At 56.9% G+C, this 25,230-nt stretch overlaps 1 protein-coding gene across 1 annotated transcript; it reads left to right on the top strand.

The window, feature by feature from the left end:
• Positions 1-5,638: 5,638 nt before the first annotated feature.
• On the top strand, positions 5,639-24,042 carry RRP1 (ribosomal RNA processing 1; the record flags this gene model as incomplete). The annotated part of the gene is made up of 13 exons (XM_043595962.1): positions 5,639-5,879; positions 6,976-7,058; positions 8,266-8,323; positions 9,789-9,874; positions 11,575-11,636; positions 13,895-14,024; positions 14,113-14,177; positions 14,362-14,528; positions 17,159-17,238; positions 17,843-17,940; positions 18,128-18,147; positions 19,054-19,167; positions 19,714-24,042. Coding segments are annotated over 13 exons (1,443 nt in total), but the record flags the coding sequence as incomplete, so codon positions are not given.
• Positions 24,043-25,230: the final 1,188 nt, after the last annotated feature.

The raw sequence follows: 25,230 nt of genomic DNA, 5'->3' as shown, positions 1-25,230 counted from the left end.
TGACCTGTGCAGAAGTCGGACGCTCAACTGACTGAGCCACCCAGGCGCCCCAGGACCCTGATACTTTTAGAGTATAGATGACCTTTTTTGAGGACGGATCCTCATTGGGGCCTGGCGGACATTTCCTCATGATCAGGTTGAGGTTATGCATTTTGAGCAGGAATACCACTGTCGGTACAAGATAAACAAAACTTTAGAATCTCTAAAAGAAAGAAAGAGAGTTTTCTTTGAACCAGGGTTAGAACAGCTGTCCAGGAAACACGGTCTTCACAGGGAAGGAAGTGCTCTGGAGAATGAACAGTTTTTACCAGAATTATATGCTTTTTTAAAATGTTTATCCTGAGAGGGGCGCCTGGGTGGCGCAGTCGGTTAAGCGTCCGACTTCAGCTCAGGTCACGATCTCGCGGTCCGGGAGTTCGAGCCCCGCGTCGGGCTCTGGGCTGATGGCTCAGAGCCTGGAGCCTGTTTCCGATTCTGTGTCTCCCTCTCTCTCTGCCCCTCCCCCGTTCATGCTCTGTCTCTCTCTGTCCCAAAAATAAATAAACGTTGAAAAAAAAAATTAAAAAAAAAATGTTTATCCTGAGAGAGCGAGAGCACCTGAGGGAGGGTAGGGCAGAGAGAGAGAGGGAGAGGGAGAGAGACAGAGAGAGAGAGAGAGAGAATCCCAAGCAGGCTGTTCACCGTCAGCACAGAGCCTGATGTGGGGCTCGATCTCACAAACTGTGGGATCGCGATCTGGGCCGAAATCAAGAGTTGGAGGCTTAACCGATGGAGCCCCCCAGGCGCCCCCACATTTGTATCCTTTTTGACATCCTGTGAGGGCTCGGGAGATCGTAGAGCAGCGTGTAGGCAGGAGTCACGGGTTTTGTCACAAAGGAACGCGGGGAGCAGGAAAGTCGATCGGTGCGTCAAGGACGAGATGGTCTTCCTCTAGCGGAGTCATTCCCAGAGCAGGCACCCGGTGCAGGGGCGGCGGGCTGTAGATCAGGCTCTGGGTCCCAACAGACGTTCCCTCCAGTCGTGCTGACTGAGAAATCTAAACTGGTCCCCCCTCGTAAATCAGGCCCTTAGAGGGTTCCTCTCTCATCACCACCAAAGTGATGCTGTGCCCTTTCAGTGCCTCGTAGGGAAGGTACCTGGTATCTGTGTGTTTCATCGCTGGTGACGTTGACTTCCATCCTGAATAAAGTTACCACTTTCCTATTGTAACCAAGTACCTACGAGACCATGCAAATATCATGGTCCCTATCATACTTTGCCTCTAATCTTCGTATCCATTGCTGGTTCTTGCCTGCCATGCACAGCAAACTGAAAAGTTTCCTAAAGAGGGATAATTTTGCATTTAGGACAGAGCACATTTATTTTTTTGGTACGCTGGTACACTGATGCAAACCTTTCATTAGGTGCTAGCATCTACTAGCTGTATATATGGTAAAGCCTATTTTAAAATTATACATTGGTGCACTTCATTGCATGATCTTGGTGAAATTTCGCCTCACAAATACACTGTGCGTTTATTAAGATTGTTCTTTTTGGGGTGCCTGGGTGGCTCAGTCGGTTGAGCATCTGGCTTCAGTTCAAGTCATGATCTCGTGGTTCATGGGTTCGAGCCCCGCGTCAGGCTCTGTGCTGACGGCTCAGACTCTGTCGGATTCTGTGTCTCCCTCTCTCTCTCTCTGCCCCTCCCCTGCTCGTGCTCTGTCTCCCTCTGTCTTTCAAAATTGAATGCTAAAGTTTTTCTTTAAAAATTGTCCTTTTCTTCAGGTTTGGCTGTCTCCTGCCTTCTGTCTGGATAGCGCATGGATGTGTGACTTCATTGACCAACCTTGTCTTGTTCATTGCGTCACTGTTTATCAATGGGACCTAAACAGCAGGTGGAAAAGCACATTCTGATTCTAAAGTCAGTTTCTAAAATATTTCCCAACTTTTTTCATGGAAATATCCAAAAATTGAGACAGTTGGAAAAATACAGCACCACACACCTGTACTCCTGACCCCTCCTTTGCCAATGTCAGCCTTTGTTAACATTTTGCCACGTTTGTTTATATACTGTGCATGCTTATTTATTTATTGAATTAACTTCCAGATATCGCGACACTTCACTATGGTTCATGGCCCAAATCCATCACACCACCTGTTTTTTGTTTTTTTTTTTTAAGTAAGCTCTATGCCCAACGTGGGGCTCAAACTCACAACCCCAGGATCAAGAGTCGCACGCTCCACTGACTGAGCCAGCCAGGCACCCCACGTATCACCTGGTTTCGAAAATAAAGTTTATTGGAACACGGCCATGCTCATCATTTACATGTTGCCTATGGCTGATTTTGCACCACAGTAGCAGTGGTCTGACCCATAATCCTGAAAATATTTACCATCTTACAACTGTGTAGAAAAGAGTTGACTTAAGTCCTGACTGCTTTCCTTAGAACCTCCTGCTCATACACGGTTGGCTGCTGTCTGGGAACGTGGATGTCAAGAGGGTTCCTACCACCCTGTGATGAGAGTGCTTCACTGGGCCAAAACCATTTGTATCAACGATGGGCTCATTGACCTTAAAAATAAAACCATTATGTCACCAGCTAAAATGGGTTTATTCAGGAATAGCAGAGAATTACAACTGGGAACAAGCAAGCTACTAAAAACCCCACACGCTAGTCCAACAGAGGAGAGAAACTTTATTTCATGGGGAAGAAGGAGGAAATGGGAAGGGGCTGTTTTGAACCAAAGTCCATTGGAGGAAAGCCCGAGTTCATGGTGATGGTGATTTCTCATTAGCTGAATCGCACAGGTGGCCAATTCCTGGTGGGAGATATGCAAGTACATCTTCTCCTGTCGGGTCTGTAACTGACAGCTGTTCCTGTAATCGAAGTTGAGTGGTAGGGATCCCCCTTCTGGCTTCACGACTCCATTTGAGTGAGGTTTCCCTTTGCTAATTTTCACAGGCTGACACTGAACACTTGCTCTCCCTCTGGGAGTCGGAATTTTGTAAAAGCCAGGCAGAGGGTTCCCATGTGATTAGCCCCTGGTAAAAACCTTGGGTGCTGATCTCTGACCAGCTCCCTGGTAGATGACATCTCCCATGTGTGTCACAGCTCTTTGCTGGGGAATTAAGTGACTTCAGTGTGACCCCACTGAGAAAAGCTTCTGGAAGCTTCCTCCTTGACTCACTTCACAAGCCTTTTCCCTGTGCTGATTTTGCTTTATATCCTTTTGCCATAGTAAGTCACAGCCATGAATCCTCCCAGCAAATCAGGGAATCTGGGGGTAGTCTTGGGGTCCCTGGACACATAGCCCTTTAAAGAAAAAAGCTGCTGATGGGGCGCCTGGGTGTCTCAGTCGGTTAAGCGTCTGACTTCGGCTCAGGTCATGATCTCATGGTCTGTGGGTTTAAGCCCGGCATCAGGCTCTGTGCTGACAGCTCAGAAACTGGAGCCTGCTTCGGATTCTGTGTCTCCCTCTCTCTCCGCACCTCCCCCACTCACGCTCTGTCTCTCTCTCAAAAATAAACATTAAAAAAAAAAAAGAAAAAACCTGCTGAACCCCATTCTACACAAACACCAGTCACACCCGGAAAAAGAAACAATTCTTCTGTACTATAATCTAACATCTAGTCTGTATGCACGCTGTCCCAATTGTTTCCCAAGTGACCTTTTTTTAACTTTTTCTTTGAACCAGGATCCAATCAAGATTTGTATGTTTCATTCCCCCATCCTTTATATATTCATTCATTCATTCCTTGTTTATGACATTAACTTTGTGAGGAGATCAGGGCAGCTGCCCGCAAACTGTCCCAGACCCGGGCTCACGATTGTTTTCTCGTGCACTGTGGGTGGCCTTCCTCTGTGTCCTGAAAGCAGGGGTGCAGACCTAAAGGCTGGTCAAGGTTTAGGCTGGACTGCGCTGCAAGTGATGCTGGTGTTAGCGAGCCCTCTTGCTCAACTGTAGTGGCCAGCGGTTATTTCTTACTACACTCTCTTGAGACATTGACGATGACCAAACCATCGTTAACGCCTGACCAGAAAAGTCCTAATAGCAACAGAATGCTTGCAGAGGACCGCATGCAGCACGTCCCCTTCCCTGCCCACGACCAGGGGCTGAGCACATACCGAACCCCACCCGTGATTATGCACTCTCTGCCTGCCTTCTTGCACGTACCCCCTGAACCTCTCTCGAGAAAACTCTAGGTGTCCATCTTGCCAGCAGTGGAGAGGTGGTTGGTGAAGCTCGAGCCTGCTGCGGCCCCTGGTTGCCGGCACCCAGAGTATATTTCTACCTCTCTCTTTTCCAAACCCTCCTCTCTTGAGTGCTTGGCTTCGCTTGCAAGATGTTTATCCATGTTTGTTCGACAACACTGTTGGCAAACCCGGCCCTGAGCTGTGTTTCCACTTGTGCAGGCTCCTCGATTCCTGGGAGGGAGCAGTTGACCGGGCAGCGCCAGGGCTCCCCTCCCTTCTCTGAGTTACTGGCTGTGATAGACCCTTCGGCAACACTGGTACACGGTGCCCCGGTGGTGCCAGACATTTGGGGTGCGGCTGACACCCCCCTCCCCGTGACATCTTTTTCCCTCCGTTGTTGCATTTTCGGATGACCTTCGCCTGCACCAACCGTTCATGGGGGCTTCACGGGGTCTGCCTCCAATTCGACCACTCCTGTGCTTGCTCTCTGGCATCCTTCGCCCACTGGCGGGGTTGATGCATCCACACGACTCCTGAAACAGAATGCTACGGGCACCAGTGACAGTCACAACAAAGTTTACTACAATGAGAGGCAAGGCCGACCGATCGGGACCAACACGCTTGATAAGAGTGCGGCCCGGAACAGCCGGGGTACAGAGTTTTTATAACCGATCACATCGTTTTATCATCACCTGGGAACAGAACGAAGAAACAGGTTCCAGATGAGTTAGAAACAGTTGCCAGATGAGTTAGAAACAGTTGCCTAATGACGTGTTTATTTTAGACTTTCTGCCTCTAAGTTGCAACCGGTGGATCTCCTTGACCCTGCCTCTGACGCTCTTTTCTTTGGACTTTTGTTTCCTTAATTGGTGAAGCCTAATTTACAAGAGTATGAAGCTAGTTTACCAGAGCAAAGCAAGGCTGTTATCTCTTAACCTTCAGTGTCAACTCAACGCTGTTATTTTTCAAGCTAAGCGTTAGCCCTACACTACAATTTAACCCTTACAGGGTGAACTACAGCCCCCCCCCCCCAAAGACTGGCACACGCTTAATGACCTCTTCCTCTTTTTTTTTTTTAAGTTATTTATTTATTTAGAGAGGGAGACAGAGCCCACGCGCGCGCAAGCAGGGGAGGGGCAGAGAGAGAGACGGAAAGGCAGAGAACTGCAAGCCGACTCCGCACTGCCAGCATGGCGCCCCACGCAGGGCTCGACCTCACCCACGGTGAGATCACGACCTGAGCCTAGATGAAGACTCCTGACGCTGACGCGACCGAGCCACCCAGGCGCCCCATAATGGTCTCTCTTTAACCCCGAGTGTCCAGGGGCAACGGCCACCCGCAGAACCAGAGAAGCAGCATCCCGGACCCGCCGCCAGGCGGCGGGAGCTCACGCCCCGAGAGAGGCGCGCGCGGCAGGGAGGCGTCACTCGCGCGCGCCGAGGGAGACGGGCGGGGCCGATGACGTCACGCGCACGCCCCAGAGAGGCCGGCGCGGTCCTGTGACGTCACGCGCGCGCACGCCCCGGCGAAGCGAAGTGGTCGTCGGCGCCCGAGGGTCGGGGGCGTTCGCCATGGGCCCGCGCGTGCCGCTCCCCCGGAGATCCAGCTGGCCCAGCGCCTGGCCGGGAACGAGCAGGTGACCCGGGACCGGGCGGTGAAGAGGCTCCGGAAATACATCGTCGCCAGGACTCAGCGGGCCGCAGGTTGGCGTGGGCTGGCGGGGCGTGGGCGCCCTGCGGGGTGGGACCGCGGCGGGGGTCGCGGGGCGGCCGGAGGCCTGCGGAGGCGCGGGGCCGGGTGGGACCTCCGAACCACGCGGGACTTCCACGTGGCCGGGCCGGCGCGGCCTCCGTGTGGTGCAGGCCCCCCTGTCCTGCCCGGCGAGCTCTCGCCCTGCGCCCCTCCCCTCTCCGACCCCTTGCGGCTCCTCCAGGTGGTGGTGGTGACCAGGTGTCCCTCTTCGTGGACCCCCCCCCCCCCAGCCCTTATCTCCTTTTCCCAGCTCACACCTCCCTCCCCCTGGGAACCGGCGCCGTCATCAGACCATGTGTCCTGATATCTCTGCTACCCGGGTGTTTGGGCACTCGGTATTTTTCCCTCAGGGCGGCATTTGTTGCCGTTGGTAGTTTTCTCTTTGTGTGGTCACTGGGTTGTGGTCTGAGTTAGGTGCAGTGTGGCCTCCGCCGGGGCGGGGAACGTGCTTCTTGTGAACTGATCTCTCTAACGCTGGTTCTGAAAGTGTGGCCCCTATCAGCAGCTTCGGTGTCACCCGGGCACCTGTTAGAAATGCAAATTATTGCGTCCCATTCCAGCCCTAAGGAGTCAGAAACCTTCCAAGTGATTCCATTCCTAGTGCTAAAGTCTGAGAACCATTGCTTCAGGAACGGAGTGCCGGGCGCATTTTTAGGACCCCTGTAAATATTTCAAGTGCTTTTCTGTAGCTCCCTTACTAGTTTGAATGAATTAACTTTTTCATTTAAAATTTGAAGCTTAACACAAACATGCACAAATCCCAAGTGTAGAGCTGAATGCATTATGACAGACGCATGCAGTGTTGAGAGTCCTGAAATGGAATATGGATACTTGTAGATGCTTGTTTATTGGATGAATGAAATGGCTGTTACCTGGGAGACTAGGCCCAGTCCCCGCGGGTTCTGAGTTGAGAGGATGGGCTGGAGGAGAGGGCCAGGCACCTTTACAGTGAGAGGCTTTGATGTAATTCGGGCGGTCGCATTTCTCTGGCTTTGTTCCCGGCACTAAAATCTTGGTTTACCTCGAGTGTTGCTGTTTCTGGTGCAGGTGGTTTCACTCATGACGAGCTGCTCAAGGTTTGGAAAGGACTGTTTTACTGCATGTGGATGCAGGACAAGGCCCTCCTCCAGGTGAGCGTATGAGGCGGTAGCAGGAGAAGCCGGAGTAGCCGTGCCACTGGGAGGGCAGACGGGCGTTTAAGGTAGCCTCAGACACTGGGTGCACTTTCACAGCTTCGATGCTGTATTTTTTATTTTTTGCTAAAAAAAACAAAAAACTGTGTTTTTTGGGTTTTTTTTAATGAAAAATGGAACTACCCTACGACCCAGCAATTGCACTACTAGGTACTTATCCAAGGGATACAGGTGTGCTGTTTCAAAGGGGCACAGGCACCCCCATGTTTATAGCCGTGCTGTCGACAATAGCCAAAGTATAAAAGAGCCCAGATGTCCACCGAGGGATGAATGGGTAAAGGAGATGTGGTGTGTGTGTGTGTGTGTGTGTGTGTGTGTGTGTGTATGTGTGTATATATATATATATATACACACACACATATACACACATATATACGTATATACATATACATACATATATACATATATACATATACACACATATATACATATACACACACACATACAATGGAGTATTACTCGGCAATCAAAAAGAATGAAATCTTGCCATTTGCAACTACGTGGATGGACCTGAAGGGTATTATGCTAAGTGAAATTAGTCAGAGAAAGACAAATATATAACTTGACTCGTATGAGGACTTTAAGGGACAAAACAGGTGAACATAAAGGAAGGGAAACAAAAATAATATAAGGACAACAGGGAGGGGGACAAAACAGAAGAGACTCGTAAATACAGAGAACAAACAGGGTTCCTGGGGGGGCTGTGGGAGGGGGGATGGGCTAAATGGGTGAGGGGCATTAAGGAAGCTACTCCTGAAATCATTGTTGCACTAGATGCTAACTAACTTGGATGTAAATTGAAAAATAATAAGTGAGTAGACAAAAAACCAAAAAAACCCAATATTGTAAAAAACATCCTTTTATATTAAAGTTTTTTTAGCGTTTATTTTTGAGACAGAACATGAATGGGGGAGGGGCAAAGAGAGAGAGGGAGACACAGAATCGGAAGCAGGCTCCAGGCTCCGGGCTGTCAGCACAGAGCCCCACGCGGGGCTCGAACTCACGAACCGCGAGATCATGACCTGAGCCGAAGTCGGATGTTTAACCTACTGAGCCACCCAGGCACCCCTCTCTGCTGATGCTTCTTGGTGTAAGACCACGTTTCTTCAGGGTCTGAGAGCGGTTTTTACTGTTTACCACGCAGGAGGAACTAGGGAGGACCATTTCCCAGCTCATCCATGCTTTTCAGACCACAGAGGCACGTGAGTATCCCTGCCCTGGGGTAAGGGCAGAACGGCTGAGCGTTGGCTACGGGACGTGGGAGGCTTGCGTCCTGAGACCTAGAGAAGAGGGAGGTCCCGTTCTGCCTGGCGTCTGCTGGTGCTTAGCTGCAAAACCCTGCTCTAGGTGTCCGACGGTATTCACCTGTTTATCCACCGTGGACCCAGCTGGAGTCTAAAGGGCCGGTAGCTTACGTTTTAAAATAAAAACGGAGACCTAGAAATGGAGACCTAGTGCAGGGTTGCCAAATTGCTTGGCTGAGTCACCTGATAGTTGGGGTGTTCCCTCAGTGTTTCCCCAGCGCTTCTGTTTTTGTCCTGCCCAAGATGCGTCGTTCTCAACCCTGCTGCCTGCCCGCTGTGATCACTGGGGCCTCTTTACAAATCTTGATGTCTAGACCCTGGTCCAGATGAATGTGGCTCTGGCGTTGGGGCCGGGCACCGGCAGTGTTGACCTCCCCACGGTGTTCAGGTGGGCCACAGCCAGGGTGGCCCGGTGTCACCCTGTAGATAGTGTGGCCGTTGCTGGTGAGGACCGGGCGGGTTTAGTTCAGTTACACTTACGTGGGTGGAGTAGTTGCAGTTAGGGGTGCACAGGTAGTCGAGGTAACTACATCTGAGCAGACAGCGGAGGTCTGTGTTTTCTAACTTGTTCTCTCTGAGAGCCTGCAGAAGGCCAAGTAGAAAGACTCGCCTGGTGATAGTTGCACGAGTTGGACTCGGGCTTGTCTGTTATTGAAGCGCCTGACCAACCTTTGCTGTTGGAGAAACTCGTCCCAGGAGATCAGGGAGGCCCCACGTGTGTCCCGGGGTCCAGGCGTGGGCAGGGCTGGTTCCTGGAGGCCTTGCTCCCGGGCGTGCAGACACCGTCCTCTCCCCGCGTCCTCACCTGCTCGTCCCCCTGTGTGTCTGTGTCCTGATCTCTTCAAGTCAGGTTGGCTTAGGGCCCCCATCGTCCCCCTCATTTCACCTTCGTTCCCTCTTTAAAGACCCGATCTTCAGATAAAGTTATTGCGAGGTCCTGGGGTTAGGGTTCAACGTGAATTTGGGGGACACAGCTCGTGGCACTGTGTGTGGCTCCCTCCCCGCCATCGGTGGGGTTCTGTGCCTGAGCGGGTTAGGGGATGCGGGGGCCGGGCGTGGGTGTCGGGGAGGGGGCGGGGGGACTGGCTGGAGCCGCTTCTCTGCTGCCGGCTTTGCCAGCTTTCTGTGCCTGTTCTTCAGAGAACGTGGCTGCGGTTTGAGGTTGTAGCTGGGCGCTTGCTTTCTGAGTCCCATTTCTAGGCCCGCTTCCTAACACTGCTTCTGAGCTCCGCGGCCTGGGGCAAGGACCCCAGCGGTTGGTTGCGCGTGGCGTCCTGACCGGGTTTCTCCACATTCTCTCACCCCACTTTGCAAAGCAGCATCCGTGTTCCCCTGTGATTCTCTTCTGGCCTTTCTCCTTCAGAGCACCTGTTCCTTCAAACATTCTGGCAAACCATGAACCGCGAGTGGACGGGCATTGACAGACTGCGCCTGGATAAGTTCTACATGGTGAGGAGGCTCTGCGTTCTTCTCTGGGTCCCCCCGTGCCGGCGGCGGTGGGCATGAGGGCAAGTGGGGGAGAGCTGGGGGCACGGCACCGAGAGATGTGGCCTCTGAGCCTTTCCTGCCCGGCCTGGGCAGCGCGGTGGCCCTGAGGACTGTGACCCGTGAGTCCAACGGGCCTCGAGGGGAGCACGGGCCCGCGATTCCACGCGTCTGCCCCATCTCAGCGTCGGTGAGCGTGCAGACGGTTCAGAACGTAACGCACGGGCTTCGGTCTCAGGCAGGGGTGTCAGAGTCACCCGTGTGGGGAGAGTCGGTGGTGCAGCCATCGCATCCCTGCTGGAGAGGCCGTGGACCTGCGAGCCAGCAAGCCTCCGTCGGGTTCGTGCCCGAGACACAGGCCTCGGGTCCACGGTGGGCTCCAGCCTGTGATGTTTTCCTCTGCGTGAGGACGATTCATGTGATGGTTGTGTGCAGAATCCCCTTTTTCTTTTCTGTGCTGCATTCCTGCGAGCTTCGGTTACTTGTCTGCGCTCAGAAATGCAGGACAGGTGGAGTTTTACGCACTCAGGGTCTTGCCGTCCACTCCCCTCCCCCCCATTTGAACCGCAGTCTCGTTACTACAGTGCTGTCCGCTGGGACTTGGGGCAGTGCTGCCGTCTGAGAGCAGGGGACCCAGTGGGGACCCAGTAGGGCATTGGCTGGGCCTCACTGAGGACGGCCCCGTGGGGCTGTAGTTACTCGGGATCGGCTGCCAGCTCAGACTTGGCCCGGGGCTGTGTGGACACTGTGTATCTCAGATGTCCGGGTGAGGACCAGCTAGCGGGCAAGGCCCGGAGCCCCAGTAGGAAGGAGGGTGGGCGCTAGGGCAGTCGGGGTGGGGCCAGGGCCCGAGCTGTGCACGTGCACGAGATGCAGGTTTACAAGACAGAGGAGCTTCTGTGTAAGTCAGCTCCCCGTTCCCTGAGATGCAGTTGCCGCGACCTTGGGAGGAGGGCTTCTGTTGCTTGGCGGGGGCCCGTGTGAGCGCGCCCAGCAGCACAGCCCCCTTGGTGGCGCCGCCGGCCCCGTGAGTGATGTCACATGAGACCCCGTGTTCCTAGGCACGGGTCTGCTGGCTGCCCGCTGTGCCCTGTGCACGCTCTGTCCCTTTGCCACTGCCGGACCCCTCTGCGGGCGTGCTGCTCGGCCTCTGGACGGTGGGGAAACCGGGTGGAAAGGCTGTTGCAGCGGGAAGCGGGGAGTTGTGGGGGGAGCCGGGACCTGATGCGAAGGCGAGAGAGCGAGCGAATGCTTCCATTCTGTTGGGACAGCAGCCCTCGGGGGGCCCAGAGGGGCCGTTCTCTGTTCCAGACCTGGTTCTCCCAAAGCGCTCTGCCTCCCCAGGGGGGACCCACGCTTGGTTCCCTGCTCCCACCCCTGAAACGAGGACACTTCCGTTTGGCTTTTGTTGATGGTGCTGCCGGTGCCCCCGGATGTGTCCACTGTGAGCTGGAATTCCGGGTGCTCTTGGAAGGTGGGAGCATCCCAGCCTGGGGGCAGCGGCGTATCCTCTCGACTCAGGGTCCTGAACCTTGGTGTCCTGTCCACCAGCAGCTCTGGGGGGCCTGCTGTGCGCTCTGGGCCACAGAGACGACCAGGGTGGAGGGGATTCTGGGAAGTCGGGGCCTTGCTCCCACTAACGGGGGTCTCTGTTCATGCCACAGCTCATGCGGATGGTCCTGAACGAGTCCTTGAAGGCCTTGAAGATGCAGGGGTGGGAAGAAAGGTTGGTACTCATGGTGCATCCTGAGAGCCGCTGTGCTTCTCACGGGCGAGCCCACGTTCCTTCCCTGGGGGTTGGGTCACGTGCCTCTTCTTTAGCTCTTTGTCATAAAGAGACGTCAGTCTTCCCGTTAAAGGGCGACCCAGTGGTGCTTCATAGGAAGGCATTTGTAACATCATAGTTGGTTCTTGTGTTCTCAGAAGTGAACGTTTTCAGCCTCGATGGTGAGTTCTTACTCTGAATCCCAATTGAGTTCTCTCATTGTAAATAACGTAGTGTCATTTCTCAATATAGTTAACGCACAGCCACGGTGGTGGTTTTTGTTTTTTGTTTTGTTTTCATACGGGGTGGCATAGTTGGCTCTGTTATCAGTGGTACTTGCTTCCAGTTACAGAAATTTTTGACTCATTCAGACTTGTCACTTTTGACAGTGGTGCTTGTGATGGGGAAGTCCGCGTCCCCCACATTAAGAGGCCCCCTCGGTCTGTGGCCGGCCTTGGGCTCCCCCGGGCTCCGGGCTGGGGGGCTGTGCCGAGCCCCAGCCCTCCTCCACCCTCCTGGGCCCCCCGGGACCACGCCCGGCAAGGCCACCTGGGCCGTGCCTCCCAGGTATGGCACCACTGTCTACACCTTCAGGAGGCAGGCCGAGGTCTGCGGCTCCAGATGGGTTTCTGAGCTGCCATTTTAAAGCTTTTAAAATTAAAACTGTTTCTTTACACTTTTTTCTCATCGTGAGAGTGACACTTCCCTGTATAGGAACTCAGAACACATTTAAGATGCTGAACAGCAACAGGTAACGACCTTTAAGGTTCTGCGGTGTTCGGTGTGGGGGGCACAGAGGGGCGTGGCGCAAACACCACGTTTGCAGAGCGCTTTTTTATTTCACTGATGATGCATCGAAGACGCCCCCTGTGTCCCGTGTTCTGCGGCAAGGTCTGGGGAGCAGGGAGGGTCAGAAACAACATATTGTGAGTGGTTTCGTGATTAAGAATCGTATGTATGCTCAAGTGCTCATTTCAAGCATGCGGACCCTAAAACCAGTGCCACTGGCCTAGCTGCTACACCAGGCACGTGTCCCAGCCCAGGCGGTGCATCTTCTGGAGAGTAAGGGGACGTCCTTGCCTCTGGCCTGCGTTTTCCCAAATAAACGTGGATCAGCAGGAGCGGACCGTAGTTCTCTGATTATGAGTGACGTCATGTTTAGGGCAAGGGTGCCTCTGCTTTTGAGTGATTTTCATCCTTTACTTCTGGGGGGGGGGGGTGCCCGGGGTCAGGCACCCACCCGACGGGACTCAGGATTTCAGTCCCCGTACCGTAGGTGGCTGGTGCCTGAGCAGAGGGGCATGTTGAAGGGACGTCTTACTTCTGTTAACTCTTCGGTTTATCACTGCGAGAGTAGTTCCAGCCTCGTTGTGGGGAATTGAATGCAGAGGTCCTCTTGAAGAAGCTGGTAGCCTCCCATCGGCCTGGGGTCACCAGTGCTGTCCGCCCCGGCTGTCCTTGCAGCCTGTCCCCGTTCTCGCACAGCCGGATGGCGCCGGTTGCCTGGCAACGTTCGTTACTGGCACTGGCCTGGGAGGAGGGGTCCCGGGGCTGAGCCGCAGACAGCATCCTTTCCTAGCCAGCGAGTCCCCGTGCGGCCAAGCGTCCGCTTCAGCCGCGGAGCTCGTTAAAGAAGGCGCGTTTTACAATTCAGGTGAAGGGAACGCTACGTCACTCTGCACCTCGATGCATCGGGACCATCGAAGGCTGGTCGCCAGGGCTCTCTGACCTTGGAGCCCCAGGCCTCAGACCACTGAAACCAGCATGCTAGGGGAGGGCAGACGTGGTCTGCCCGGGCCACGTGCTCCATGCAGTGGAACCGGGGAAGTGGCTCTTCCCCCTCGCTGGCCTCCCCTCCTGTCTTTGCCCTGTCCTGGCGTTCCCTCCCCGTGAGGACGGAGCCGTGCGAGACGTGGTGGTGCGGCCTCTTGTCACTCCAGGCCCCCGGCATGGTGATGGAAGGGAAGGCCCTCGTAGCTGAGATTGTCTTGCCACGTGTGCTGGTGCCGACAGTGGTCCCACGTCTGTAATGACGAGTCCTTTGTGCTGGAACAGACCCGCCCGGGTCACCAGATCGGCACCGGCGGAAAGCGGCACGTTGGGAGGATGGGCGCTTGCCTGTCACCGTGCCCCGTCAGAGTTCCGCTTCAGGTAGAGGGACCTCACTGGCTCGTGGCCGGCTGTGGCCGCCTGCTGTACCTGCCCGTCTCCCTCCTCAGGCAGGCGGAACGGCTGCTGGAGCTGCTGACGACAGAGATCCTGCACCCTGACAGCCAGGCCCCCAGCGGGGTCAAGAGCCACTTCCTTGAGATCTTCCTGGAGGAGTTGAGCAAAGTGGGCGCCACGGAGGTGAGGGCGGCGGGCCGAGGGTGGCGGCCGAGCCCCTCACCTGTGCTCAGGCACGAGGGCCTCAGGCCACGCCTGTCTCTCCTCGTAGCTGACGGCGGACCAGAACCTCAAGTTCATCGAGCCCTTCTGCACGATCGCCGCTCAGACTAAGGAGTAAGTGGCAGGGGCTTCCTCCGGCCGGTTCTTTCTCGCTGAATTCCCCGGATGCCCACCTCCGGGAAGAGAGGCTGAGTCCCGTCCGGGTGCATGACAGGGCCACTGGAGGGTGGCTGCCGTGGGCGGGGCTGGATGGATGGGCACGACCTAACTGGCCTGCTCCTGTGCGGCTGCCCCTCAGCTCCCTGGTCTTGCATAACATCACTCGGGGCGTCTTTGAAACGATCGTGGAGCAGGCCCCGTTTGCCATCGAGGACCTTATGAATGAGTTGGAGGCACCAGAGGAGGAGGAGGGGACGTCGGAGGATGAGCGGGAGGAGGACGTGCCGTCTAAGGAGCCACGGAGAGGTGAGGGTCACAGCACATCTGGTGTGCCGGCACCCGTCCTGGCCCGGCAAGCTTCGGTGCCTGCCGGGGTTCCGCATTAGCCTCTGGCCTGGTCCCCTTGTTCCTGAGCTTACCCCCAGCTTTTATCCGTGGCCCGGCAGCCGGGTTGACTTCCAGAAACAAGCACGTGTGTTTTTCCTCTCCAGCCTCCCTTTCCCAGGATGCGATCCTGACTCCCTGGCTCCTTTCTGACTTATGGTTCCTCCCCGCTCACCCTTCCTCTCCGGTCCCAACCCTCCATCACTGGGCCCACCCGGACCACCCTGTTGAAACAGCCTCCCAGCCCCTGCCTTGGCTCGCTCACTGGGTTTCCCCACAACACATCTCATTTTCTGGGATAAGTCACTTAGATAAATGACGTTTGTCATTTGTGGCCCTTTCTCCCCACCGGACGTGGGCTCCCCCAGGACGGCGAGGGTTGTTGATCACAGCTGCGTCCCCAGTGCCGGGAGCGGCAGCTGGCACAGACGAGGTGCCCACGAGCCGGGGTGGGTGAGTGAGTGGATGGAGCGTACCACGGGGAAACCTGCCACGGGGGATGTCCCGGGGAAGGGCTCTGGGGTCTGTTCACCGCCTCGATGCTCATGTGGGTCCTTGTGGGACGTCCGTTGATCTCAGGTGGCCTGTGGCCTCGGTTGTGGCCTGTGGCTGCAGGCGTGCGTCTGCCGCCAGCTTTAGGACTCTGCCTGCCTCTGACTCTTTTTGTGCGAAAATATGCGTTATGTGAAGCTTACATTAACCATCGTCAAGTGTTCAGTTCGGTGGTGGTAAGCGTGTTCACACTGTTGTGCAGCTGTCCCCACCATCTTTCTGGAACTTTCCATCTTTCCACACTGAAACTCTGTCCCCGTTAAACACTGACCCCCTCCCCTCAATCGCTCCCTCCCCAGCCAATGGCGCCCACCATCCGTTCTCTGTCTCTGTGACGCTGACTGCTCTGGGGCCTCATATAAGTGCGTCCCACGGGATTTGTCCTTTTGTGGCCGGCTGATTTCACTCAGCATCACGACCTCAAGCACATGTCAGTTTCTTTCCATTTCTTTCTCTTAAGGTTGAATAGTGCACCACTGTTCATAGACCATGTTATGGGTGTCCAGTCACCCATCGAGGGACCCTTGGGTTGCTTGCACATTGTAGCTACTGTGAGGGACTCTGCAGTGAACACGGGTGAACAGGGATTGCTCGGAGTCCCTGCTTTCAGTTCGTGGGGGCAAATGCCCTGAAGTGGGATTGTGGGATCATACATAATTGTTTTTAAAATTTTTTGGGGACCCCCTCCATGCTGTTTCCACAGCAGCTCCACCATCTTGCATTCCTGCCAACAGCGCATAAGGGGCCCCATGTCCTGTTTTGCTGGCGGGAGCATCCCCGTGGGTGTGAGGGGGTGTCTCACTGTGGTTTTGGTCTGTGTGTCCCTGATGATCGGGGATGTGAACACCCTTATGCGCTTGGTGGCTGTCTGTGCGTCTTCCCGGAGATGGGTCTGCCCTAGTCCTTTGTTTTGGGCAGGGCAGGATGCCCTGTGCCGCTGAGTGTTAGGGGCTCCCTGTGTGTTTTGGACACTCACACCTTGTCGGGTTTGTGATCCGCAGATATCTTCTCCCTCTGTGCACTGTCCTCTGGGTAGCGGCTTTGGATGCACGGAAGTTTTCATCCTCATAAAATTCAATTGCCCTGTTCCCTGTGTCTTCTGGGCCACACCTGAGAAGTCCTCGCTGCGTCCAGTCTCGTGAGGGCCTTGCTTTATTTACTTCTCAGAGTTACACTGTTTGAGTTCTTACACGTAGGTCTTTCACCTACTTCAAGCTGATTTTTGTTTATGGTGCTAGGTCAGGACCTAGCTTCGTTCCCTTGCACATGGATGTCCAGTTTTCCCAGCACCGTCTGTTGAAGAGCCTGTCCTTCCCCAGTGAGTGGTTCTAGAGCCCTTATGGAAGGTCGTTTGACCACGTAGATTCAAGGGTTAATATCCCCCCCCCACCAGCTCTTCACGCCCCCAGTGGAGCTCTCCTGGTGGCTGTGTTTGTGCCCCCAGCGTTTTATCCAGCCATCTTGTGTATCTTGCCCATCCTTTTCCTCTGTAGCCGAGTCGCCTCGACACAGGCAGGTTTAGTAGTCTCCTGGAGGGCCCCCCGAGCCTGCCTGTGGCCCTGCCGTCCCCTTTCTCTGTCCTGCGTGCCTGCCTGTTGTCCAGAACCATGCTGTAGGTAGGCCGTGACATCATAGCCCCAAGCGATCTGAACACTGTCTCTGCGGCCCCTTGATCCGGGGCTCTCCCGTGGTGGCATCTAGCACCCCTCTTCTTTGTCTCCGGAACTTCTGACGCTACGTTGGCTATGTAAGACGCCCGCTCGTAATTCTTAGTTTCGCTCTAAGGACTGCTCAGGCCCCGCCGCCTGTGGGACGTTGCTTTCATTTCCAGGCCTGCAGTGGCACCTTACCGCTCGGTGTGAACCCCCACCCCAGCCTGCACCTACCTCTGCCCAGGTCTTGGGCCCTGGTGCACGGGGCTCCAGGTTCCCAGGTGTTTGTGTTGGGGTCCTCTGCACGCTGGGTATATGCACCTGTTCACGGGGGCCCTTTTGTTCTAGGCTCTCTCCACGGGGCCGCACCTGACACGAGCGAGGAGCCAGCAGGAGATGGCGAGGACAGCATGGGCCCCGTCCTCCAGGTGGGTGGCCTGTGTTCGGGGCCTGGCTCCGCCTCTGCTTGCCAGGAAGGCGGGCGCTCCAGCCCCTCACGTGCCGAGTCACGGAGTCCTTGCAAGCGGTGTGCTCCCTGTTCGCCTCTTGGAGCACTAGACCCATGAGATAGCACTGCCGATGGGTCACCTTTTGTGTCGCACTCGGGGTCAGAACCCGGCAAACAGGACCTGTGACTTCAGGCCCATTGGAAACGTACACTTCCTACTAACTTTTCAAATGTTGACTACTTGTTAAAGGAGTAGGAATTAGGTGTATGGCCTAAGTAGCATCTGTCAGAGTTGAACGAGTGTTTTCTGCTCATCTTGATGTGGCTGCCCGGGGCGCGGCGGGGGGGCGGGGTCACAGAGAGGCTGGCCTGGGCGGGCCCTTTACATTGTCAGCAGCGCTGGGGTCCTGCTCGCTGCCTCATGCCTTGTACGTGGTGTTAGCGTAGGGGACTCGGGAGGACGTCGTCAGGACCCGTCCTTGTGACCCCATCGGAGAGTCTGCATGTGGTCTGCGTGCTCTCTCTGCTCGGCTTCCACTCCCAGAGCAGCTGGGAGGTGACTGGTGTCTCTTTTTGGGCAACAGTTTGACTATGAGGCTGTGGCCAGCAGACTGTTCGCGGCGGCCAGTCAGCAGGACACCCCTTCCCAGAACAGGAAGCGCCTCTACAAAGTGATCCGGAAGTAAGTTGCCCTTCTCTCTGTCCTTGGTGTTGCCGTCGCTCGCTCCTTTGGCCTGGTGCCTTCCCTCCGTCCCGACCTCAGAGCACGGGTGGGGGGCTTCATCGCGGGCGGCCGGTGCAGAGACGGGCGCGGCCTCCGCCCTCGGGCAGCGGCTGTGGCCGTGCTGAGTGCCTGTCTTTCCTTGCAGGTTGCAGGACCTCGCCGAAGGTGAGCATCTCGTGCCGGGACCCCGGCCTTTCTCCTGGGCGTGCGCTGGCTCGCATGGTCACCCTCACGGCTTGACTGGTCTGTGGAGGCGGGGCTCTGTCTGGGGAAGAGGGGGCCCGAGGGGTTCTGCGCTCGCCCTAGCCCGATGCTGTGGCTGTCAGCCCTGCACGTGTGCTAGAGCCCCGGGGGCTTGTGACGCTCTGCTGGCCCCCCGGGCACGGTGGCCCGAGAACCTGCATTTCTAGTGAGTTCTCAGGCCTGCCCTGCTGCTGGCACGCTGTGTGGCAGACGGTAGCACTTCTCAGCGTGTGGCTGAGGGGGCTGGTAATGAGGCTTCTTCTGAAAGGTGTTTTCTCGGCTTATGACTGGAGACGGGCATGTCCCCCATTTCGCTGTGAGAACTTTTAAACGCAGAGCGACGTCGGGAGGGTGTCCAGTTCTGCCGTCAGTATTTACTGTCCCTGCTGTGTCACATGTCTCCCTCTTCCTCCGTCCCACCGTAACCCCAACTACTTTGTGCGCACCGTGAGCTGAAGTGTGGGATTTTTAGGTAAAATTCATGCACGTACATGCGTGTGTGTTACATACGTCTGGGTGTCACAGGCGCTGTCCCCGTCAGCATAGAGAACATCGCCATTGGCCCGGAGGGCGATCTTGGCTCCCTTTCAGCATGAGGTTTTTAGGGAATGGGTCACGACCCACCATCGGCGCTGCAGGAACCTCCCCCCCCCCCCCCACTTCCTGCTGACGCGGCTTCGAGCTGGTCGTGGCTGTGGGGGCATGAACACGGTCTTCCCACTCGCGGCGCCTGGAGGTGGACCCTGCGTGGTGGTTCGCAGTCCTGAACGCGCACCGACAGCATCACAACCCGCCTTTTGCCTCCTGATCACCTGCCTTGGTCCCTAGGGCTCTTCCCTGAGGATGACGTTCCGGAAAAAGTCTGCAGGAACCTGCAGGAAGACAGGCGGGAGAGGAGGACGAGGAAGCGTTTGCCCAAATCTGCGTTACAGAACAAGGCGGGTAGGATTCGTGCCTTGGTGCTGACCTTGGCGTTCACCCACGGTGCTAACCGTCTCAGGTCCCGGCATCTACCCTTTGAAGGGTGTCCTGGGTCGCCACTGCTTCTGCCCGTGCCCAGGCCACCTCCCCCCGTGTTGGCTTATGCCCGGGCCCTTGCTGCAGTCAGTGGCCCAGCTCATGCAGCGACGCTAGGCTGGACGCCGGATCCAGTCTGCCCCATCCTGCGTTCCGGGCCTCCTCACCCCTCGGGTCGCATGTTTGTGGCCACCTCCTCTCTCCTGAGTCTGTCTGCTGGCTTTCCTGGAGGTCTGCTTCCGGTCTTCCTGCCTGGCCGGGAGCCACCATAAATAGCCTCGCGGGTGCCCGATGGCTGTGGCACTTGACCTCCACGCTGCTGGGACGCTCCTGAGCCCGTCGGTGCTTCTGTGTGGGCTCCCTTTGTGTGGCCCGCGTGCGGCCCCGGAGGCCGCAGCCTGCGTCTTTGGTCCGGGTGGAAGCGAGGCAACCAGGCCCCGGCGCCTTGTTCACATGGCCTTGCTGTTGTAGGGAAAGGCGGTGAGGAGGACTCGTGTCCAGACCTGAGCTCCGGAGCTGAGAGGATGGCGAGGCGGCAGGGCTCGGGGGCTGAGCACACCGGGCCCCAGGAGCAGCCCGGGGGCCCTGCTGGGAGAGGGGCTCGGAAGAGGCGGCGGCGGCGGCGGCCTCGGGCGGGGGCCAGAGCGAAGGTGACCGATTGCCAGGACCTGCAGATGAGGAGGCGGCAGCCGCCACGGAGCGGGAAGTGACCCCGGCAGGCCCCGCACGTGCAGGGAGGCCCTTCGCTGTGGCCCCTCCGTCTCGTGCTGAGGTGAGCGGGGGATCAGGGCCGCAGGGCCCCGCTCCTAAGACCGTGTCCCGATGGCAGCGGCTCCTGACCTGTGTCGGCAGAGGGTCGGGCCCCTTGCTCGGTGGCCGTGCCCCAGGCCCCAGAAAATGCTGGCGCCGTGCTGACCTTGGTCAGGAACCCCCGAGACGTGAAAGTGCCCTGCAGACCCTCTCCCTGGGCCAGTGACCCGCCACACCCCGGGGCATCCGTGAATAAAATGCTGTGCAGCTCTTTCCAGCAGAGTCCCGCTTCTGGTGCATTCGTGCAGGAAGAGTTCCAGTGGGGAAAACTGCTAGGTGCTTGTTCCCAGTAGTGTTTGTATCTCGTACCTGTTTGTGGAGAAAAAGTTCACACACGTCTCGAAATTTGGGAGCGGACACCGAGCGTTAATTGTGGTTTTCTGGACGACCTCTTCGTAAACTTGTGTTTGGAGCTGACAGTCAGCAGTCGGGCTGACACAGAGCCGGCTACTGCTTGGTTGGTGTGTCCGAGGCAGGGAGGTTGGCTCTGCTCATCCCTCAGCCCTGACTTGTGGGTGGACCCGTGGTGCCCCCATCTCCCTTCAGTGCCTTGAAATTCAGCGTCGGCCCTGCTGCTCATCCTGGAGGGTCTGAGGCAGTCGTGTGTTGCCGGAACGTGACCGGGACCCTGACCAGAACCAGGGTGCTGTGAGAAGCCCCTGGCCCAAGAATGCGGATTAGGAGGACCGTAGGTGTGAGTCAGTGCCACGTGGGTCCCTGGTGGCCTCCGGGCTCGGGGCTGCGTAGGTGACAGGTGGGCACCATCTGGGTCGGCCTGCGGGGTCACTGCTGAGCTGAGGTGTGTGGGTGAGCCCAGCAAGAGGACCGCACGGTCTCTCACTGAACCCCGGTTCCTCAAGCCTGCCGCACGCGAGGGCCGGTGGCCCCCGGTGGCCCCGTTCAGTCAGTTCAGCGGGGTGGGCAGAGCCAGGGGCCGACGGGGCGGGCCCCTGGACCCTGGAGGGCACGGTTCTTGCTGTGCAAAGTGACTTGGAAAAGCAGCACATCCCACCCAGAGCCCGGGCCCAGGCAGGGGCCGGGCGGACGTTGCCGAGGCCTTGTCTCTTCCCCAGCCGTTGGTGCCATTTTGTGTGTGTGGCGGGGACGGCCTGTGCTCTGTTGTCTCGGCCGAAATTTCTTTGGTCAAAGGGTAAGGAAACAGCCACATGCGGAATTTGTGAAGAAACGAAAATCCGACCAGATCGTAGCCCTCAAACCAGAGGATCTGTGGCTTCCTCAGTGCTGTTTCCAGGCGGTTCTCCGACCACGCTGTGGTCCTTCCCTTACCGACCGCGTCGTGTGGACAATGTGACCGTTGGCGCCCTGGCCAGCAGTGGGCGGCTTGTGGTCGCTCCTCCCTGTCAGGACGGGCTCTCCTTGGGCCAAACAGGGCAACCTCAAGAGGAAACGGAAGGTGACCGCCACCCAGTGCCCCCAGGAGAGCCTGTGTCCAGAAGAGGACGTTGTGTTTATCATGTATTCTTTTTCTAGAATCACTTTACTGAGCTGTAACTCACAGGCATTATAAGTCACCTCCGTCGAGCGTAGGGCTCCGTGGGTCAGAGTTACGTAACCATCCACATTCCAGCCTTTTGTCAAAGAAACCAGTGTCCTTGAACTGGCCCTCTCGTGGCCCCCACCGCCACCCCAGCCCCTGGCCAACCCTCACCCATTTTCTGTCTGCGTGTTCTGGACTTGCCATGTAGATGGAATCATCCCGTGTGGGTCTTCTGCGTGCGGCTTTTTGGTGCGGATGTTTTCTGTGTGCATCCGTGTTGTCCCACGTCGCCTGGGCCAGGACTTCATTCCCTGTGTGGCCGAGCAATGTCCCATCGTGTGGATGCCCAAGTGTCACCTGCTGTCCGAAAGCACAGTGTTCCTGTGAGACCTTTCTTCAGCCGAAACGGCATAAAGCAAAAACAGTTACCGTTAATTTACGTGGAAAGTTTTTTGGGCGTTTCCAGACCCCAAATCTCTTGTGATTCTACTCCCCGGGACTTACTTCGCTAATGGAGACCCAAAATCAGTCGTGATCGAGCCCAGGTGCTCACGGACACCGCTCAGAGCTGTGGCGGCTGGCGGCTGACGCGGGTCCCGGGAAGGAGGTTGGCGGGGCCGCGCTTGCTGCCGGGGTTCGCGCCGCCTCTGTTACAGCTCGCTGCGGAACCAGTGCTGGACGCTCTCCCCGCTTTTTGTCTTTTTTTCCCTACACGCAGAAGTCTTCAGATTGAGTCTGATCAGCAAGAACTGGTACTGACACAGGTGTTCCGTAAAAGCGAAGTGGAGGATGCCTGCACCGCATTTCCGTTTACCGTTTGTGCGCGGTGCGCTTGTGACCATTAGTGCCGCTGTAGACACGCACGAGCTTCTGCGGGGACCCGCTCTCACTCCTCGGTGTGTACCCAGGGACGGAATTGCTGGGCCGGGCGGTAGGTGACTCCTTGACCTGCGTGAAGATCCGCCAGGCTTCTCACAGTCGCCACACCTCCTGACGTTCCCACCTCTGGACGGGGCGCAGCTTTAGGCGGGCGCTCCCTGGTGCCGCTTGACCTGTGAGCCTGTGGCGTGCCCTTGGCGCCACGGCGCCACGGCTGATCAGAGCGGACAGACGGCCTTGAGGGTGCCTTGCGGCTGCAGAGAACCCGCCTGGCCCCTGTGCGGGGGTGCACTCCGGACCGTCTCACCCCTGCCCCTGTCTGGTCCCGCTTGGACCTGACTGGCTCAGCCGTCCACCTGTGTGCTGTTGGGCAGGAGACAGTCACTCTGAGCCTTCACTGACCTATCTGTGAAATGGGGGTAACGTGGCCGGGCTGGGGATTATATTGCTGTTTTTTCCAAGGCAGCCTGAAACTTATAGAGGAGTCACAAACGCGATGAGCGTTTTTCACCCAAACCGCTTGAGAGTTGTGTGCTGACTTGATGCATGTCACCCGGAATACTTTAGGTGCATTTTCTGCAACCAACATTCTCTTAACCACAGCACAGTCATTGAGTCAGAATTAGCATGGGCCCCTCTGTGCCATCGAAGCCTCTGTCCGGTCTGTTCAGCGATGCCCTCTGCAGCCACGAGACCCCATCTGGAGTCACCCGCGTCTGATTCTCGTTTCTCTTCAGCTTCCTCTGAACGAGACCAGGTCCTCCGCCCTTGTGTACCATCCAGGACCTGGATGTCGGGTGGATCTCAGGCTGGCGATTCTGTACATCGTCCCCACTGCGGGTGACTGGTGGTCCCTCGGTCACCCCTCTCGGCAGGAATCGGAAACAATGCTCGTTCTCCCCGTGTCCTGCCCGGGCCTCCGCTTTCCACCTGCCCTGGTGCGGAGGCACCTGCTTGTGAATGTGGCCCCTTCCCTTGGTTGCTAACGGTGTGTGTGGCAAGGGCCTCCGCGGCCCCCAAACGGAGCTTCTCGCCAAACTTCATTGACTTACATCGGTGGCTCCTGGTTTCCTGTTTATCTTGTGGGTTGTAATCTGTCCCTGCCACTTATTCTAATAGCATGTCCCGTTTGGGCCAGTGGGAGACTTGAGGCTGGCTTCTGCTCCCCGTAAGGAGCCCCCACCACCCCTCACCTTTGTCACAGTAAGAATCCTCAGCCCCGGGACAGGCCGCTTCTCCACGGAGCACTGACTCAATTGACGGTACAACCCTGCCCGGCTCGGGAGGAGCTGGTGTGGACAAGGGCCTCCTGGAGTCCCTTCATCTTGCGTTCTGCCACCACGTCACTGAGATGTACCTCACGCGGCGTTCGGTTCTCCTGCTTAAAGTGGCCTGTCCGGGGGTTCTTCATGTATCCGCAGGGGCGTGCCTCCGTCACCACGGGCCAGCATGGGACATTTGTACCCATCCCCCCCAAAGAAACTCCATAGTGGGGGGCCTCTTAACTTGGAGAAAGCCTGTGTGAAGCTTCTGGACCAGCAGGAGCCCCCGCCAAGAGGTGGTGATGGGTTATTGCTCACAAGGCTGATAGATGAATTTATAGTTTTCTCGAACCACTGAGAGGTCTGGAACACATACAGCTTGTGTCTGAGGCGACCTGAGGAATTCTCTCCTGGGTGCTTACACAGTAGCTCTGGGGGTCACTGGTCAGGTAGGGGCCTCTCGGGACCCTTTGCCTCCTCTGTGTCAGCAGTACACGTAGGTGGGACTGGAGCTTTGGTCCGGGGCACGTGGGCGGCCCCTGTGCCGTGGGGTCTCGGCTCACCGACCTCGGAGATAAGTCTCGTCCCTGCCTCGCCTTGCTTGGCAAGGCAGGCCTGGCCTTGAATCAACCGGAGGGGGGGGCTCGAGTCAGCCAGGGCCGCCTCTGAGTTAACTGCTCATCGGTCACCACCGTGACCCAGAACTCCCGTTTTAGCCACAACCAGCAAGGGGTCGGGCCGACGGCTTCGCTTTTGTAACGAGGACCGGGCGGGTTGGGTGGCAGAGCAGGGGGCAGCTTTCACCCAGGGCAAAGAGACACCAGGGCTGCGAGGGAGGGGGTTTGGTTGGGGGTGAGGGGCGGGCAGGTGAGGGGGTCCTGTGTGCTGAACGTTCAAGCAGGGGCGTGACAGTTTTGCACCTGTCCCGTTGGTAGTGGGATAGGGGGTGAATTTGGGGACAGTCCTGCCAGCAGCCCTAGGTTGGGACGCCTTCTGGCCAGTGTCTCGGGTAGGTCCGGCCTTTACACACACTGCCTTATAAAAATAGCCTCTTAATCACTAGGGCCTGGCAGCAAAGGACAGTGTCCTCATCCCCAGCCCAGACGTTCCCCACGTGGGCAGCAGGGCTTAGATGGAGGACCCAGACTCCAGGTGGTTGTGCACTTAGTGGGGTGGAGGGGCGGATGCAGGGGAGGTCCCATCCTGTGGCCTGTACCCTGTAGAAGAAAAAGGAGGGTCCTGGGGGGGGGGGTCTATGTGCTGCTCACCGCCAGCCAGCGTGGGGGAAGGACTGAGGCTCCAGGTCCCAGCCCGAAGCCTGTGAGGATCAGTTAAGTCTCAGGGGGACGTCTCCCCAGACGACCTTTCTACTGTGAAAAGCCGTGCCAACCAGCTGGCCCCAGCAGTGGGCGGGCTTGGAGCCTGTTGAAAGGGGCCGCTCAGCTGGTAAATTGGGCTGATTTTCTTTCCAAACCGGATTTGGCTGGAGGGAGCTGTGTCAGGCGGTGCCTGGTCTCCCCGTAGCAGCTGTGCCCGGGA

This window comes from Prionailurus bengalensis, chromosome C2 (genome assembly GCF_016509475.1).
Source record: "Prionailurus bengalensis isolate Pbe53 chromosome C2, Fcat_Pben_1.1_paternal_pri, whole genome shotgun sequence".
NCBI lineage: Eukaryota > Metazoa > Chordata > Mammalia > Carnivora > Felidae > Prionailurus > Prionailurus bengalensis.
This window is presented reverse-complemented; position numbering and strand designations above follow the sequence as displayed.